We start from the raw sequence: 19,660 nt of genomic DNA on the forward strand, positions 1-19,660 counted from the left end.
AGCACCAGGTTTTTTGTGATACAGGTCTGTTCGAAATCAGTTTCACCACTTTATTCTCTTTGGTTCTTCTTAAATCTTGGCCAGATCCACTTTCATCTAGATCTGGCCTAGAGCACTTGAGATGTCGAAAAGGAAAAAGGCTACAAGCAAGCACTAACTATATTAGGCCTGGCGTCACTAAAAATAGAGGTTGAGAAACAATCAAAGAGAACAAAATGGTGAAACTGATTTCGATCCGCCCTGTACGCCTGCGCCGTACAATCGAACAGATGACGATTCCCTGAGCTATCGGAACCGGTCAACGCTCCGATGGATCTTTGAGCTCTTAGGATACTGCACAACTCAAGCTTTGTCAATCGCTTACCACCATTTCAACGAATAACGGTTCACCGAGGGCTATTGACGTCGATGAATGCAAGCCACTGCGGAGAGCGTGGTTTGACTGTCCTTTTTTTCCAAAATCTCACTAAACCACGTCAGAATTCTCACACGGTGAGGATACTGGGGCTTGGCCAACATATAAGACCTCCAAGTTGCCTGCTAGTTGTTGTCAGGTTCCCTTATAAAACAATGCCGTTGCGCCTAAGTCAGAAGTCGCTGCTAACAAAAACGCGAGAAAGTATGCATGATTTGCCGAGTTGATGGTCTGGGCAGTCCTAAAAGCTTGGTGAGCAACTGGAAAGCCACGGCGTAAAGTCGAGCTGTCTTGAATATCATCGATACTAGGCCTGCGCTATTCTATGATTTCCATTAATTTACATCTTACAGTATTCCTCTTCTCGTAGCATTCTACATTGTTCAGCGTAGTGTATATCGTCTACGGTTCCATCCTCTTAGTCAGTTTCCTGACCTGGCATCTGCAATAGGAAATTGAACAGTACATCTAAGCGCCCCGTGTTTTGTATAGGTCATTCCAAACTGCCCTAGTTGTTTACTATAGATTGTACTGAGTCAAACCATACCGTGACTAAAAATTATTGAGTATTGAGAACTTTGATTAGAGAAGAGTTACGAGCCATATAGTTTCAATAGTAGTTGTTCGGTGGCGATCTCGCGACATTCTCACCCATAATTGCGCGACCAGAAGTGGCGATCATCTGTTTCTCCAGGGCTAAGTTAATTTATTCACTAGCGCGAACATATAGCGTGCGGCTTATGTGCGGCCAGTAGACGGGTGCCGGTCGCGAGGGTGAGAAATGGGTGGGCGCCGCCCTAGGGTCGCGCGATGTCAGGTGAGAAGGGTGAGTGCAACAATAGACAGAAAGCAACCGGGCGGATCACCCACCACACTGTCCCATTAACTGAATTCAATCTAAACTTTATTAGTAGCAGCGTTTCAACTTATTCTCTTGGCATCTGCACATAGCAAATTGCTTCCTTGTGCGCTGCCAATTATATCTCGTACCCCCGTTTTGCTCCTGCTTGTTGCTACGCGGGACGTGGAAGGCATGCCATCCAGTATTGAATAGTTCAAAGCACGGGATTGAAATCGTAAGATTGCTAAATTTTTAAGTGCCCAAGCATTCATTCAGTGAATGAAGTATTCATGTACTCTTCATGATGTTTGGTAAATTTGGCCTAGACGTAGAGTAGCACTAATTGCCGCCCGCAGCTTGCATTGTGGAGATTATTAGCTTTGCGTTACCATATCGAATGGCGTACGAGCAACCACGTTGCAGATTCCAGACCCTCTTGCATGCATCGTGACGTGATTTCAATTAGGTGCATGAACCAGGCCGCACACGTGATCAGACAATATCGATATAGTAGGGATCGCCTTTTCCCCTCCTCGCTTTGGTTATTGTCACCTGTGTTGTGCTATAAATTCTGGAGTTGGCAATCATTGACCCATAGTTAGATACAATCTTCTATTGTGTGGACCGATCTCAGTCCCAAACGAATCCAGAAGGCGTGCGATTTAAATTCCGTTGCAATGGACGAGAATAGTGTTGTCTTGCAGGCTAATATCCTTCTCAATGAGCTTCTTTCCGCTTACGACGAAAAGTATCACTCCTCGACAGTGGTCAATAGTATCTATGATACAGCGTGGATCTCGATGGTTCTGAGAAAAACCGAAATGCCCACAGCTCCTGAATGGGCCTTTCCCGTTTGTTTTGACTTTCTCTGCCTGGAGCAGGCAGAAGATGGAGGATGGGGAAACCCTTTCTCACTGGTGGAACGTATCACCTGTACCTTTGTCTGTCTTTTAGCCATCAAGAAACATCTCCGTATATCGGACAATCTTTCAGTGAAGGATCAGGTGGACCTGCAGCACCGGGCAAATCGGGCTATTGAATTTGTTCACTCGAATCTCGCAAGTTGGGAGCTTAATGCATTGGACACAGGGCTTCCAATAGGATTGGAACTTTGGTTGCCTGTTGTTATTGAACAGTTGGAAAAAGAAGGAGTGTCATTTGCAATTCCTGGCAAGGATCGAATTCTCAAGTTACGCCTGGAGAAGCTTTCTCGGTTTCCTCTAGAGGTCCTCTATAGGCCCAGTAGCCTGATTCAGCCTTCACCCTTGTTTACACTCGAAGGATTTATCGGGGTTGTCGATTTCAGCAAACTGAGGCATCAGACAGTCTATGGATCTATGTTTTCCTCCCCTTCATCCACGGCTGTTTATTTAATGGAATCGCCTGAATGGGACCCTGCAGCGGAGGATTATCTGCACCATGTGGTGGAACAGAGTATTGTCAAGCATAACCGTTGTGTGCCTCAATTATTCCCAACATCAGTTTTCGACATTGACTGGGTATGTCATCTGTCTTCAATATCGCTAGCATGCCTCACACTAACTGTTTATTGAGGTCCTCAACATCTTCGTTGATAGTGGGTTAAGTCTAAACAATCTCGATACCCATTCTGTCAAGACCTTAGGAAACATGATCCTGCAGTGCCTGGAAAAGCAAGATGACATCCTTGGGGCTGGTAAGATCGGCCTATTTTCAACTCTTTTCGTTGAGTACCCTCGTGCTAACCCCTCCTTATTTAGATGAAATCATTTGTCCCGAGCCTGACTCTACGGCAATGGCCTTAAGAACAGTCTACCACTCTCTTGGAGCTCATCGCTCGATTCAGCATATGATTGATGCGTTTGAGGGTGGGGATAATTATTTTACCTTCAGTGGCGAACGTGACCCTAGTGTCAGTAGCAACGCCCACGTGCTGCAAGCCTTGGTACTAAACCCAGCGGCGCGGGAGCATACTGCCTCTATCGAGAAGTGTGCTAGATATCTCTGTGAAACGTGGGGTAACTCCCACGGGCTTATTCCGGATAAATGGGCAGGTCAACCTTCACTATCTACGATGGATGCAGAAATTTCTAACATGTTTTTTTTTTTCCAGAATCATTCCGAGTATTACGCGACTTTTGCCACCACTCAGGCCTTGGTGGACTATCTGGTAGCATTAAGCGAGGAACGAGTGGAGTCTTTATCGGAAACTCTTCTCGGGGCCCTTATCCCTCTCACTCTTTTCCAAGCGGTGGTACGAATCCTTCTCCGCCAGAACCCAGACGGATCTTGGGGGTCAATCAGTCTCCGTGAGGATACCTCTCATGCAGTTATCACTTTAAAATCTGCATGGTCTCTTCCCTTCATATCTGCCACTCTCAGTCAAGAGATCGGCCAGGCCATCCAGAAAGGTCAAGCTTTCATCTCTGCGAACTTAGATGCGCCTTTCAACGACTATACTTGGAATGGGAAATGCGCCTATGGACTGCTAGCTGTGTCTCGTGCTATTGCTTTGAGTGCATTATTGGAAACACGGCCCGCAAGGAGATATTCCCCAAAGGTTGAATCATTATATCAGCTTGACATGAAACTGATTGTGAAACGAGCTGAGCATCTTAGGAAAATGAGATGTTTTGCAGACTTGCCCGCCTGGATTATTGAAGCAACCTGCCTTGAAGCGGTTTTCCTTTTCCGCGGAAGTCGACAACCTACCTGGCTTGAGAAGAGTGTTCATCTTGACGAAGGCTTCTTAATAATGTTGGCAGCCATTTGCATCGGCCTCAACTATTCCAAGAGAGCCTTTCTGAGCAATCGCATCCTGTTTGGTATGCTTGAGCTTATGGAATTCATATACACTATTGATCCTCTCATTGATGAGGAGCTTAGCGATCGTTCCCCAGAGACTTTACAGTTGATTGAGAAGTTGGTCCATCAAGTGCTTGCAGACATACACCTCCCCGTTGGTTCAGATATCCAACCGACGAAAAAGCCCGTCAATGGCCATCAGGGCGAGACAATCACCCTGGAAATTTGCCACGGTCAAATAGAGATATATAAAATTGTTAAAGCAATCGAATACGGCACGAAGCAGATCATGGAGAATCCGCATGTTGAAGCCGCAAGTCACTATGACCGTAGGAACCTTCTTATGGAACTACGCTACGCTCTCCTTGCTCAAGTCGAAAAACTCCACGTCGGTGCTTCACTGGCTTCATGCCATGAAAGAGGTCTCAACTTCTACCGATGGACTCAGGGATCTGGTGCAGATGATACGTTCAGCGCCGTTGTTCTTAAATTGATGATTTGTCTTGTCAAAAGCCATTTGGATACTGAGATCTGTCCAAACCCCACCGAGAAGTATCTACTGGAAGATTTCAGCCGCCACGCTGCAACATGGGGCCGGCTGTGGAATGATTATGCAGACGTTGAGCGGGATCGTGCTAGTTCTAATCTTAATGTGCTGGACTTTCCTGAGTTCCAGTCTCCTTGCATGGAAGATGGACGCGATCTTTCACCTGATCAACTGAAGAGGCATTACCTTGCCGATCTTATTCAACACGAGGAAGATCTGGCCGAAAAGGCTTTAAAAAAATTAACCAACGCAATTCAATCCCGTGAAAAGCATGCTCAGACTGAGACGATAACTGTCTTACATTGGTACATGGACATTAACCGGGCTTTTCAAGAACTGTATTATGCCAAGACCATTTTCACAAGTCATGTGTAAGGGCTGCGAGTTATGGGAATATAATTTCAATTATAAAGTTCAAGGTAAGGTTTTTCGTACTGTAATGGTTAGCACTCGGAACTATGACTTACTATGAATTTTATCGTTCTTGGTGAATTTTCGAGGAAACGCAGAAGTCGCAAACATTTCAAGTCAATTTCCTTCCAAGGTCAGGTCGTGAGCACAAAGTGTCTCGCACCACTTTGGAAAGCGGAGAATTTTACCTACATCTGCTGTGCATACTCGAGAGAAATCCCCAATCTTCTAAATCCCAGCAAGTCTTGCACGAATTCCTAAATAACCAAAGAAATCGTACCTAGTTATTGACTTGACGGACTTTTAGGGTCAGTGGAGAAGTCGGACCGGTATTGTTGCCGCTTTCATATCCATCTGTTTAAAAGCATACTTGATAAGACCGAGTCCTCGACGAGGGCGAGTCTTTTATTGTCTGGCAACTCATCGTCACTATAGCAAATCCTCCCAGATGTTCGTAATGCTTCTTCCAAAAGCACGTGTGAAATGAACTCATAGCCAATCTCGAATTCAAATAATTGCTTTCGTTCAGCAATTTCTTGACCAATCTAGGCTGCGCGAAGACATGTCCAGACACATGTCGAGATCAACTTTATTTAAGAAAGAATATTCCGGACCGTCAGGTCAATGATGTCGTAGAGTCCAGTGAAATAAGAGGAATCCAGGGAATGGGCTGCTATTTTACCAGGAGTACCATCTATGACGTCATATTCAGGAATATATATGAATATATATTGTAATACGTAATATCTAATGACAGAAATCAGTGACCAATATTGTATGGGTTTCAGAACGGTAATATCAAGCTCTCTAACTAACTAAAAACTATGAAATTGGCAATTTTGTAGGACATGCTGACAAGAAGTAATATGCACTTCTATGTGAGGTGTCTGATATTGATATCGTAAGATATCCTGGGTAAATACCCAGAAATCCACAGGCAGATCCACCATATTTCTGACATCTAACCCTATCGTGATCCACGTTGACGATGATTGTGGCCTTGATGGGACGGAGCAGCTTGGTTCTAGTGCCCGCATTGAGATCGTAGCTTCACCAGAGTTCTGGGAGAATTTGATTACGGCTCTACGGTATTTCGTGTATTATAATCCTTTAACTATACCATAACATAGTTACTGATTATTTAGTTAGCCGTAGATGATTAGCCCGATGATTTTATACCCTCTGACTTGGAGCAATAAGTTATATGTTTAAGAAATACATGTCACTATGAGCTGGCCGACTATAGTGTTAATCTATAGGAAACTGACTGGTAACCCGCGGGGGATAACCCTGATCGCTCTACCGAAGATTCTCTTCTAGTTACTGCTTGTCCCGCTAACATGGGGACCGACAGAATGTAATTGTCGTCGATTCACAGAAGATCCCTCCCAGGAAGAGATCTGGCGTTTAGGATTGGAGATTCAGGCGGCATGTGAGCTACTAATATCGCCCTAGGATTTCTTCATGCTGGTCACATGATACATTATACAGCTGTGGAGGTATTTCCACTATAGACAGGGTCTCTTGGCCTTCGGGTTCGAAAAAGAATCAAAGAGCCCCGAGTGGTGACATGACACTCAAGACGTAGGGCGCTACTAAGCTATGGCAACGAAGCAAAAAAGGGGATATAAATATGGATGATGACTAATTACTAATTAGGAAGAACAGAGATATATCCTTCAGGAAAGTCCGGAAAGAGCAAAAAGGTTGGGCTTAGGCAACCAAGCCACCAACAATCTATATTTGCTGTGGCTCATCTCCTACACTTTCATCGTTTCAGGGCCGATGCGTGCAAAGCGCGCGTCTTCCAGTTCAATACGATTCAGTACCTGAAACTGAGCTAAGTCGGAAATGGATTAGCATGTTTCGAAAGAGGGTTCGAGAAAGATACTATGAGAGTAATTTGGTGAAACTGAATTCGATCCACGCTGTAGTAATTAACTGTATTTTCATTTGTACTGGTTAAAATCGAAAGAAATTAGCTGAGACGATTCACAACGTGGCCTTCCCCACATTGTTTTTAGAGATCCACCATAGAATTCCATGGATTTCCATGGGCTTGCTTTTTATACGCGTAATGTAATCTAATGTCGCCTATTACGGTAAGATACGCAGCGCATTTTACTGAGCCCCTCGGTTTGATGCAGCCGGCTCAATAAATGGTTTGCACTAAGGCCTTGGCAGTGGGGCCAGAAAAGAGCGATTAAGTGTGTATCGGTCAAGCCGATTTCGAGAATGACTGTAGAGGCAGAGATTGGTGATGAATGTCGAAGTAGAACGTGAAGACGCCGTTTCGGTAGCCAGGGAGAGGACGCCAGCCTGACTTATTGAAAGGAGAGGGAGGCAAGAAGAGGAAAAGAAGGGCTTATGGGAGCGTCGGGGGGGACCAACCGTCCAAAAAGCGAGGGCCTGTACAAACCATCTTGGAATCGTTGAAGTCGGCACAATTCACTACGCTAAAGCGGCGGGCCCAGGGAAGAGTTACTCAGTCTGTATCGGTCAAGCCAATTTCGTCAATGACTGTAGAGGTTACGATATTATAAGTAATTCATGCACCTACACATCGTGTAAATCAATAGCATCTCATGCGTGATATTGCCGCCCGACTTACGAGACGTTCTTTATGTGATTCACTTAATTGATGGGGGCAAGTACACTGTGGTTTCTAGACTAAGCTTAAGGCAGTTATTTGTTTTCACCCATTAGCTTCCAGCCCTCGCTGATAGGTGTTATATCACCAACGGTACACATTGACTTGAAAGTGCCACTATCAGTTCCTCAATATAAATCCAATTTTCAGGTTCAGCTTAGGGGTCGCACAATTTCTTGATGTAGCATTAATTTAGTAGATACCTGGAGGGCAACAGAAGCTTTCTCGCGCACACCAGGCAAATTTATGATGCGTTTTGTTTGTATAGTGGAACATTATAAGGTGGCTAGCGAGCTTCATTGTGCCGTGATCCAACACCATAGACCGGAGAGGCAATGGAGCTCTTGTTATTTTGTGCTATTTCCATAGGCGGTTTCTTATCAATACTCGTTCTTGTTCGCCTAGCGTCCTTTCTCGCTGAGTCTGCAGATGTCGTATCTCTTTTTATCTCAAAGCATTTGATTTACCCTTACTTAGTCGATCGCCACCGCATTTGCGGCCCTTAGAGTCGAGCTAATCTCTTATTATGTTTTGCATATGCCACGCTGCATGTCTTCTTCCTCTCATTCAGAACGGCAAATGCAGAAATCGCTGGCTATCGAGCGGGAACGCTAGCAGTTATAAACCTGGCTTTGCTAATTCCTACCACGCACTTAAGCTTCCTTGCTAACATTATTGGAGTTTCTTTGGTAGCTTGCAGACGGATGTATCGAGTTGTAGGTTAGATGTCAGGCATGCTCCTTGCCTTCTATATTACCTTGGCTATGACGGTCAGTCAAAGGGAATGGAACTTAGATAATCATAGCAATTTATTTGCTCTTTTTGTATCTTCTACGCCCCACAAACATGCCGATAAGAGCTAAACTACTGCAGGGCGCTGTGTCAATGGTCGCACTTATGCTTCTTTCTTTGCTTTTCATCCGCCGACGATTCTTTGAAGTATTTATCCGCACACATCAATTGCTTGCGGCTCTTTTTATTTACTCCACTTGGCGTTATCTACCAATCGCGGCTTCTGATTCACGGATATACCTTTGTATATCACTCGGGATACTGTCTATTACGACAATCGTGTATGTCGCGATCTTCGCATTTCGAAATGGAATCTTTCTATCACGACACCGCCCGCGTGCATATATTACCTACATAAAATCTAAACGAGAACCACGCGAAAATAGAAGATAAGAATCGAATCGTACTGGCCAAGCGGGGACGCCGCTTAAGATTCGTGTAGTCCTGCCACGTCCGATGTAGGTAAAAGCCGGTCAATATGTGAACCTCTGGATGCCTACCGTGAGCTTGCTATCCTAGGCGTAGTCCTATCCGTTCATGGTGACGTCTTAGTCTCCAGAAAAACAGGAAGTCTTAGAACTCTTTATATAATCGCAACAAGGACTCACAAAGTCTCTTTAAGCCTGCGCAGCTTTTAATGGATTTGCGTCGTATACTGCGTTTGTGAGCGGACCGTACGGTACTAGCAAACCCACGGACGGCTTTGAGTGTGTCCTAGCTATTGCGACCGATTTTGGAATTGCCGGGGTTATCCCTTACTTAAAAAAGCTTTTTTATGGATATAACACATCTACATTATATATGCGTCGCGTGTATTTTGTTTAGAAGGTGCAGACTTAAGGTAAGAACTCCTCTATTGTGATCAAATCATAAGCGCTTATTTCGACGATAGAAATTGCTGTTGCCGCGTAGTCACTATTAAATGAACTTCTCGCTAATGACGTCCTGGATAACGGCTATATGAGTTAACACCTTGTTTCAATTTGTATCATATTAACTTAGTAGTAGATCCTAAAAATTTCGTTCTATTTAGCATTCGGCAAAACGAGAGACGCATTCGGCATCAATAGGCGTGCGTCTGTCTTTAACGTTAGCCCTAATTACGAACATATTGTTTCGGAAGAGGCCTCTAGGAAACATATTGCCAGACTTCTAAACATAAGTGAGGAACAAGGCAAAACACTTGTCTTAGGTTAGCATTTCTTGTCCTTATCTATAAATCAGGTTATTGATGACTTTGTAGTTTCCGCCTCCCCTTAAGTGCGAGACGAGTTAAGAGGAGTTGTGTGTAGACACTTGGATCGGAAACTAAGTCTGCATGAAACAGACTTCTAGCTAGCTTGAATAAGCATAGTTTATTTTGAATTGAGATAGGGCTTGAAGTCCATTTTTGGGAAGTTGTCTGCTTAAATATCATGCCACAGTCATCATCCTTGTGTTGAATGTTAATGTAGATTGAATTTCTGATCTATGCAAATGAGACCTACAGAACCAATCGGTCTATTAATACAAGGTATTAATGAAAAGACGATTCAAGTGTTAAAGAAATTTCACAGACTAACAGTGCTGCGCTTAAGTGCGCCGTGCTGCGCTTAAGTGCGCCCCCTTCTTCTCTCCTTCAGTGCCGTGGCATGATCGCGCAGACTCTTCTATCCCGCATCTCCTATATGTTTCACACTGTTTATATTCAATGATTACCTAGCCTATGCCTCAAAATACACGTTAATACAACATGTTACGAAACAGCGTGTTGAGAGGGAGCGTTCAAGGTTTTATATACAGCACCTCAAGAGCAATTGTCAGCGACGAGCTGAATACCACGAGGAAATATTCTCCGTAGACACGCATTTTTCCTCAGCCCTCACGCGTACCTCTACGAGCCTGCGCTAGGCCTAAGATCTTCTTTAAGTATTTTGTAGTGAAACGAGCAAATACCACCTATATTTTATCTTCGCGAATTGGGCAAATATTCAATTCATCCAACATCCCACTCCAATTCCTCCCCTCCTCTTCCCCCCCCCCGGCCCCCGCAACCACCCACCAGTCAGTTGCCTGGTTTTGTCTGGTAATTTTGGTTCGTAAATAGATATTTGTATCAAACTTCGTTTATAGTGCGATCCGTGTAGGTAGCAGTTGCCATCGAATCTAGTACTCTAACAATTTGCGTGTTCTACGGCCAAACCGCGCGCTACCATGCAAGTCTACTTAATTTTACTATCTACGAACCTTGAGTATTCATATCCCTTGAATTATATGTTCCTACTGTACCCATTTTTCAGTTATAGTTTTAACTGGAGAACAGCTAACCGAATCTTTTCTGTTTTCGTTCTGGTTTCGAAAGGGAAGAACATATAAAGATTGCTTAATTTATAGTCAAGGGCACGGAAAGGTCCCACCTATGGACTTTAAGTTTAGAAATAGAAAAGGGCAACAAATTGGTCGGAATTCGTTAGCTTCGTTCGTAAGTTACACTTAGAATTGCTGCGCTGGGAGGCGTTTTTAGAGCTCTCAAGATCGGAAATAACCATTAGGATTTACAATTCAGAATTCAGAATAGCAAACGGCAGAGACTTTATAGGCTTGCGGGATAGGATCAGGTGTTATATGAATAGAAGATCTTCGCAGAAAGAATAACTATTCGCGCTAGCAGAACCAGTTTCCCCCGGGACCGATTCTTATTGATGAAAAGTGAATTCTTCTGATGATTAGCACATGACATATAACAACAATAGAACTGAAGCACTGATTACCTACTTCAAGGCTTCTATTGATGTTGTAGTAGATATTGCCGAGAGAAAGCCAACGGCGTCAGAATCCACGGGCTATCGATCTAAATCATCAACTCCAACCATCCCATTATCTTTTGTATACTTCTGCATAAGCTCTATAGAAATACCACCAAGAGACTTTATATATGTGCTTTGTGTCTCACTAGGTATTCTTTTTTGGCAGGACTCAAGGTTCGCTTGGAAAGCTCTCAGTAATAAGCTTCTAGAGAAATGAGAACAACGTACTAATTTTGATTGCACCATCTAGGCCCAAAAGGACATACCGGCATGTCATTGACTAGTGTTCCCAACCATTCTCGCCAAGGTAACTAGCGCCGTTAAGGGTCTTCGCATATAAATAAGTCTCCCGTGTTTGAAGTACAAAAGGTGACATACTTGCCAAAGTATTGAGGCTAATTCGCATTTAGACGGGTAAAGGGTACGGCATCCGACAAGGTGTTCTAAAGTGAGGGGTAAGTCGTCCACTAGGGCAAACATGGAGCCTTCGTTTATGAAGCACTCTTGTGCAGACAAAATGTTTTGGTGATAAAGACGGTCGTACACCTCAACCATTTGTCCCACATCTTTCTTGTTGTATTCCCTAAAGGCGATCACTCGTGATAGGTTAGAACGATAGGTGGCAATGGTCACCTTACCCGCAATTATACAAGAGAGAGCTCGCCGATATATGTCCTAAGGAGACTTATATCTCACGATACAAGAATGAGAACCATGGTGGTTTTCACTTATTTAAGCTAACCCGAAATTCTTCGGGCCTCCCCTGATGACTTTCGTCGTTTTCTTACTAAGCGCAGAATAATTTTTCTTTTTTGTATCATCACGCTGCTGCTGTTGTATTGTCCTATTCAACTAAGCTGACTCTTTCACCGCTCCTCTGAAGTCCACCATTGTAATACGCTTATCGCTATGCTCAGACATGGCTGTTATAGAATTGCTCGGGATAAATGGGTTCTAAAGAATAAGGGTTTGGAAAAGCTCTTAGTTGTAGCTCGAGGAGTTAACTTGTATATTAATTAATAAATAGACAATCCTTGGTAGTTTATGTGACCGAGCCATCACTTTTCGGGGCGACTAGGCTCGGTAACGAATTGAATTAATCACTCAATAAAGGGGAAGGAAACAAGGGGGTGACTTTATTTCGCATTTCTGAGGCCGAGGAAAACGATAAGTATAGGTACAACCCTCCCCTACCCCGCTAATATGAGTCTGACTAGCAGCTGAATTCTAGTCATAGAACGGTCTATGTACACAGATCATGAACGTCGTGTGACTAGTGAACGAAGTAAGAAATACCGAGGGATAGCTCTAATCAGCTTGAGCCAGATTGTGCCCCACAATTCTATTTGCCGGGTATTGGATCTAAGGAACGTGGATAGACTATGCGAAGTCTTTAGTAAAGAAGGGTGTCGACGATTAGATGTTCCTAACCATGTCACTGCCGTCGTATCGAGCGGCAGTCTCGATGCTGCACTCCAAAAGTCGCGAACGAGCGCTGCCTAACTAATGAGTGACATATCCGATGAATATCCTTACCTACAGTTTTCTAGTGGGCAAGTGAAATGCCTGCATGGACAGCATCGTTTAAAGGCCGGTGAAGAATTTTTAGCAGACTGCGATTAGTGGTGGATAGTAAATCTATACTTAGATGGTACGTGGACTTCGCTATCTCGAAGCTTATCAATCGCTGTAAGGATTCAAAAATCGGCCGACACTAGACTGCTGCAGAATTTGAAATAGAGCATCTCTATGCGGTACGTGGCACTAACAACTTATAGACATAAGCCCCTCGCTTAAAGCAACTCTCATCGATGAATACTGCAACGAGAAAACCCTAATAGATGGCGAAATATATCGTAAGATTCGCCAATATCAACATAAGGCAAATGCCTATTTTGAGAAACGATAGAAGGCTCGTCTTTCACTAAACAAACTAAAGCGTTTGTAGCAACTTGAATCCCACGATGATGTTCGCGCTATAGTAAATTCTCTATTGGCACTGCTAGCTCTACTTAAGTAGGGAATGAAACTTTGCTCAATCTCCCGGGCTTTAGCTATTAGCTACGATAAGGTTAGTTATATAGTGCAGAATCTTGTCTCTAAATCTAATGAATGTAGGAATTAGTCTACGGTCTGAATGATTTGTACGATTACTAGGCGTCTTTGGTAAAGCATAAGCGTTTAAAAATGTTGAAAATCGACCCCTATTCAATACAATTATTGTAGCTCTTAGCTCCTAGAGTTTCAAACAAAGACAGAAAACTTACAAAAGGGCTTGTTTTTGGCGGCGAGGCTTTCTTAGGATTCACTTCGGTTAAGCGTGCCTCAATCTAGAAAAAAATGAAATCAAGGAAACGCATTATTCCATCACTTTACACTTTTTTCTAGAATGTGTGGTATCTAGAGTCTTCCGCAAATTGCTTAAAGCGACTAGTTTCGCTCAACAAATTTCAACCGACTATCAAACGCGCAATGCGAAATGCATTTTCGCAGCCACCCTCTAAAGGCGGCGACTGCTTAGTCTAGATGTCCGAAACAAAATTTCAGCATTGCAAAAGCCTTAGGATCGATCTTGCCGAACTAGCCTATCGACAAATTTGGCTATATACAATGCGTTATTATCCCAAAATAGCTAAAGAACCCGAGAACCAGGATTAGGTGGTGAAGAGTTAGGAGAAAGCAGACCCTAGAGTCCTTTACGACTTGGCTGTTCTGGCTCGGAAGCTAGGGTATCAATCTGACCAAATCAAAGCTCTGCTAAAGCATTCCCCTGATCGACAAATTGCACGCGAGGCGCTTCTGAAGGCTCGAAACTATATGAAATACAAATATGACAACGACGTTTTCGACTCCCTCGTGGATCGCGTAGCCGAGTGTTTTGAATAGGCTTCGCCACTTGATTGCGACCCTAAGAGGGGACTTATTGACGATAGAGAGACTAAGGTCAGATTTCGATATAGCAATCCGTAAGCCAAGGCCTAGAGGCAAGACCGTTGGTTTCTCTTCGTCGACTAGCTCTATACTGCATGGCCATCGACCACCAAAAAAGTCTCCACTTTGTTTATGAGACAATATGTGTATTACACATTCTTTAACTAGTTAGAATTCAGTCCCCCTAGTGCCGAAGATCAGCGTCCGATGTCGCCGCTTTTCGTCACCGAGGAAAGCTCTGAAGCGAACATACGTTCTAGTAAAGAAGAGATATCTCAAAGCCGAGCATATTCACGAGTAATTGATCGGAAAAAGCTTAGAAAAGCAAATCGGCGTGGCTGCCGTCGAGAAACGCGAGAGAGACAAAACCTATAAGGAAAAAAGCAGAGGCGGCGAGAACATAAGAGCCGAAAGCACCAATTGCCTCGCTCTTATCAAGAGCCGTTAAAATGGCGTGCGTCAGGAAATTCTCTAGTAAGAATCAGCAGTGCGCACGATAGTTCAAGTGGTATAGATCGGTCGTCCCATTTAGGAGAAGAGGAAGCGTGCCGTGTCGATTACAGTGAGCGTTTGTAGCAAAGCTCTGAACTTAGTATAAATAACGACACGGAGATATCAGACGACATAGGCACGGGGTCTGCGGGGGACCTAAATTATGAATATCCAGCCGACGACCTCATATCTGTTAAAATTGCGCACGAGCAGATGCAGAACACAGGCAGCCAAAGCTTAACGTCCATAGCTACTAAGCAGCACATCCCGGAAGAACATTTAGAATAGAGTAATCAACGCGAGGAAGAAATGACAACAAACGATGCATATAAGCATGCAAATATAGAACAAACCGGAGAACTAGAACCAACAGAAGTGGTCCCCCAATAAGTCGGTTCTCCCTCTGCCTATATGCTGTCTAGAACAAAGAGTGTAGTACGTCCTAGGAGTCGAAGCGACGCCAAATAGAGTCCTTATGATATAACATAGCGGAAAAAGCAAGACAAGCCTTTTATTACTAAGCAACCATATAACGTATTAGAACGATAGATCGATAAGCTATTGCAGCTAAGCGAGGTATCTAACCGGGAGCGTCTAATCAGCCTAGTGACCTAAATAGACTTTATAGAGATGTCTTTTGAGCCGCTAAGGGCTAGTCAGAACCAGGAAGAAGCCGGTTTAACTGATGGACAAGACTAGGGCGTATCTACGCAAAGCTAGACCCCTTAGGATGCAACTATTACGACCTCCGCGGATATTTTTGACCCCGGGAGTGATGAGAATAAGGAATTTCGGGAGTCCACGGGGAATAGGGACAACTATTCGACGTAGGCTGTTGAACTAAGCACTGTCTAAATGGCAACTAAGAATATCCTGGCAAACGAAGCAAACCCGGTAGGGGATGACTAGACCAATTTGTTAGAAAATCTGATAAGTGCACCGATATCTCCCGAAAGCCTAACAGACCCTAAGTCGTAAATACCTACGTATGTCGGACAGAAATCCAAACGAAACGGAGTGATTTTTGAGCATCCAGAATCTAAGCAGCCACCGGCGGACGACATACTAGGGAATATATTAACCGAAGTTTAGGCTGCTCTAGTGGAGTCCCGGGCAGGGGAGGACTATAAGCCACCCACTTTAACAACGCTAACCGATCAACCGGTAGAAAGACACGTAATTGGAGAACAGCCGCCTATATCCGAGAATGTTGTCGCATCTCAATATAATAGCAAGGCTAGGGAGAGTCTGCAGAATGACACGATAGCAGCGCCTTATATTCCTAAACGACGCCGTGACGAAACACTACAACGTACGGGTATCTCTGGAGCTTCCGATCATATGATGGTAGACGGGCCGTCGGGCAGAAAGAGAGGAATCTTGTTCGGTCATCGACGCCCCCGGAAAGAAGTCAAGAAGCTAAGGGCAATCACGCAAATTGATTTCACAAACTAGAGTGACGTTGCTACTTCACAAGGAGACTCCGGGGATCCTGGTGAAGCGAATGCAATGTAAAAGGGGTTATTAGCTCCTAAACGGTGGAACGACACAAACTAGTCGACCTTGTCAAACGACATGGACATAGACGATAGTGAGGAAAGTTACCTCGCACGTGCTGAACAATCTAAAGCCTAGACTGTTGATTATGAGCCACAGCTTGGGGAGAATCAAAAAGTCCGTATCGTTTTTAGGGGAAGAGATAGGCGGGGTGGATGGGATCACGTGATTAATTAGATAACGGTCGATCCGTCTGACCTAGGACCGGTGGAAATATTCGCCAAGGAGAAAGCGAGGGAACAAGTTCCGGCAACTTTCTATGACCAAAACCTTCGCACGATTGTCCCTGCGCAGTGCTTTGATACGGCTGTCTAGGATGGTACGAACACCATCTTTGTGGCTTTTGGTCATGAAGTGGCTCGCAATAAGGAGAACATAGGCTCTGTTTCGCGTGCTCTAGCGGGTGGTAGTGATCAAAGCGTGCCGGATGATGTAGCCTCGCTCTAATAATGAGTTTCTGCTCTAAGAGACCCTATTCATGATCGAATTGGCACTGTAGCCGCGTGTTCCCTGGCCTGTTAGGTTAGTAAGCCCCACCGGTTGCTAGTTGGCGCCCAAAGAGCCTAGCTAGCCCATGGTCCGTGGCTCATAGGCCAGCTGGGCTCTTTGGCCGTCAACTAGCGACCGGTGCTCACGGCCACTTGATTTCGTCCTTTATCTCACATGCCACTGCCTTTTAACCATGACCATTTGGCGCAAGCTCTGGAACAGCAGTTAGTCGGCTATAGTTTACTGCCATCGGATTTGTGATAGTTGATCACCGGCGAATTAAGATGCTGAACTCCTCACATTGGCCCTCCATGGCCTTGAATCAATGTATGAGAGGCTTTCATAGCCAGGTGGCCCATTAGGCCCTTACAACCAGTTACATTGTCTATTGAGGCTGTCATGCTACATGTACGTCCAGTGGACATCCAAGTGGAACTCCAGATGCTCTTGAATAATTTTGCCTGAAAATAGCTTGTTTATACGATACAACTAAACAAAGATTTTTTCTAAGGCGACCTGAAAACTTCCTTATAAACATTTGGCCAAAAGCCCCCCTTGCTTGATTCATCCGATTTGTACCTTGTACTTTCAAGATGTGGGACCTAGCGATGTCTTTACATTCCATGTTGCTCTGTCATAAGCAAGCCCTTTTACCCCTAGAAGCCTTTCCCCTGATCAGAACTCGCCTGTTCAATACTTGTCCTCCTAGGTTCCATGCCACTCATTTTCTCGTTAAGTTTCCGGTTCTTCTGTTCAAGTTCTTCGATATACCGGGACATGCTGCAAAGCTGGGCGTTTAATTCAAGATGTTGCTTTTCGTAGGCTCTTTCGTAAGCCCGAAGCATGCCGTCTTTTTGGTAGCAATGATGTTGAACAATCGTGAATTCGTTATAGATCTTCGCGATAATTGTGTCTAGTAACGGCCTTGGAGGTTGTATAGCTAGTTTAATTTGTGCCTGTTAGCCTAAATTTACCTTAGGGCACGAGGAAAAACCAAAGTACCAACCTGCATCCATGCTTTGAGGTAAGGGGGTATCCAGGAAAATCTTTCGTTGCGAAGACATCCTGGTGCCGTTGAGCCTAATGTTCAAATATTCAAGTGTAGTTGGAGGAATGGGGTGAAATTAATTACATTCAGAAATGGGAGGTTGTTACCTTTAAATGTTCTCAGCGAATTACAGTTTGCGTCATTAATTTTGAAGCTCTGTTATGATATCTATAGAGGGGAAGATATCCTGCGAAGTCATCAGGATAGGGTATTAATCACTCAAAACGGAAGCTCGAGTTCCTAGGAGGGATTTGCTCAGCAGGTCTTGAATCATCTGTTGTGCCTTAGTACCCAGGAACTTGGTATAAACTCCTAGAAACTAGAAGGAAGACAAACAGCTGTTTGGGAATACGTATGGGTCAGTGTGGCTATCCTTAACTCTAAGAAGAAACGTCTGCGTTGAAAAGGAATTGGTTTCTACATGTCCAGCGAAAATTAGATAAACAAGCTCTGCTTGTTCTTTTGTGCACCTGTTATGTCATCACCACGAGTTACTCATGTATGCTTGTGATCTCCCTAAGTACCCGCAGGGGCCACAGGGGGCGAAGGGATGACGTAGAAAGTACGAACTTGCAAATTGTCATTCATTTGTCACCGACGCCATTTTTCGCGACACCAATGCTCTAGGAACACGATTGTTCATTCTCCTTACTTGACCCCTCGAGCTTGCGGGGGTGCTATGAATAGTATTCCTGATAATTTCGGGGCAACTTGGCTGAAGGAAACCTAGTTGAAATGGCGTAATCCTCTCTCAATTCCTCACTCCATCTCACCCATTACTTCCTACGAATCCATCAGTTCCTACGAATCCACCACTCTCTATCCAGTTCATCACTCTCTATCCAATTCATCACTCCCTGTCCAATTCAATACTCCCTGTCCAATTCATCACTTTCTTCGAATTCATCACTTTCTTCGAATTCATCACTTTCTTCGAATTCATCACTCCCGTAAACTGAGCGCTCATAATATGTCGGATGAACTACGGGAGGAGTTTCTAATTGGTTGAGAAACCCGGATGTTGTCGTCGTATCTTCCATTAGATATCAATTCCAAAAGCCTTGCTGAGAACCATACGCTTTCCCTACAGTCATTCTCGAAATCAGCTTGACTAATAACACTAAGTAACTCTCTTCTGCATCTGTCACTTAGGCTTTAGCGCAGATAAGTCATTGAGTAGACCACAAAAACTGAAGGGAAATAGGAAAATGCTTTAGTATGGTCCTATATCCTGCCACGTATAGTTACATTCTACACTTTGACCGTTAAATGGTAGAGCTTAATGTCACTGTACTATATAGCGGCAGAACACATATGGCATAGAACTGCGGCCCTCACTTTGATACGGCTTGGTCAAGCAACTGACTACGCTAAAGTCTTGGCGGCGGGCCCAGGGAAGAGTTAGTCAGTCTGTATCGGTCAAGCCAATTTCGTGACTGACTATAGCGGCAGAACACAGATGGCATAGTACTGCGGCCTCACTTTGATGCGGCTTGCTCAATACTTTCTCTAGGCTAACGCCTTAGTGGTGGGGCTAAAAAGACTTAGTGTGTATTGGTCAAGCCGATTTTAAGGAGTGACTGTACCCTGATCTTATCTGTTGCGTTCGGCTATATTGGGGCGATAAGAGATACCTTGGACATAGGTAGCCATTGCTACCTACTATTACTATAAACTCCCGAATACATAACAGTTTCTGTTGGCCTTTTCGCGAAGTATATATACAATAACAATTCTCCTTGAATGCGGCCCACATTGCCTATCATCAGTAGGAATCTTCGAAATATGACAAGGTCAAAGCAAATACACACAACTATTTCGCAGAATTCCTTGAATACTAGTGGCCAATGTTCTAATATATGTCTCCGAACTAAAAAGACTAAAGATGCAAATGGAGGAAGCTCCTTATTGTGGCGC

General features: G+C 44.2%; 2 protein-coding genes across 2 annotated transcripts; one reads left to right on the plus strand and one right to left on the minus strand.

The window, feature by feature from the left end:
• Nucleotides 1-1,933: 1,933 nt before the first annotated feature.
• N7446_005627 (uncharacterized protein) lies at nt 1,934-4,962 on the plus strand (the record flags this gene model as incomplete). Its single annotated transcript, XM_058514375.1, has 3 exons — nt 1,934-2,755; nt 2,811-2,931; nt 2,996-4,962. 3 exons carry the CDS (start codon nt 1,934-1,936, stop codon nt 4,960-4,962), a joined length of 2,910 nt encoding a protein of 969 aa, XP_058371553.1.
• Nucleotides 4,963-11,033: 6,071 nt separating this feature from the next.
• N7446_005628 (uncharacterized protein) lies at nt 11,034-11,503 on the minus strand (the record flags this gene model as incomplete). Its single annotated transcript, XM_058514376.1, has 3 exons — nt 11,034-11,138; nt 11,290-11,431; nt 11,493-11,503. The coding sequence occupies 3 exons, from the start codon at nt 11,501-11,503 to the stop codon at nt 11,034-11,036; spliced, it is 258 nt and encodes an 85-aa protein (XP_058371554.1).
• Nucleotides 11,504-19,660: the final 8,157 nt, after the last annotated feature.

This window comes from Penicillium canescens (assembly GCF_028828765.1).
Source record: "Penicillium canescens strain IBT 15451 chromosome Unknown utg000004l_segment0_segment0, whole genome shotgun sequence".
NCBI lineage: Eukaryota > Fungi > Ascomycota > Eurotiomycetes > Eurotiales > Aspergillaceae > Penicillium > Penicillium canescens.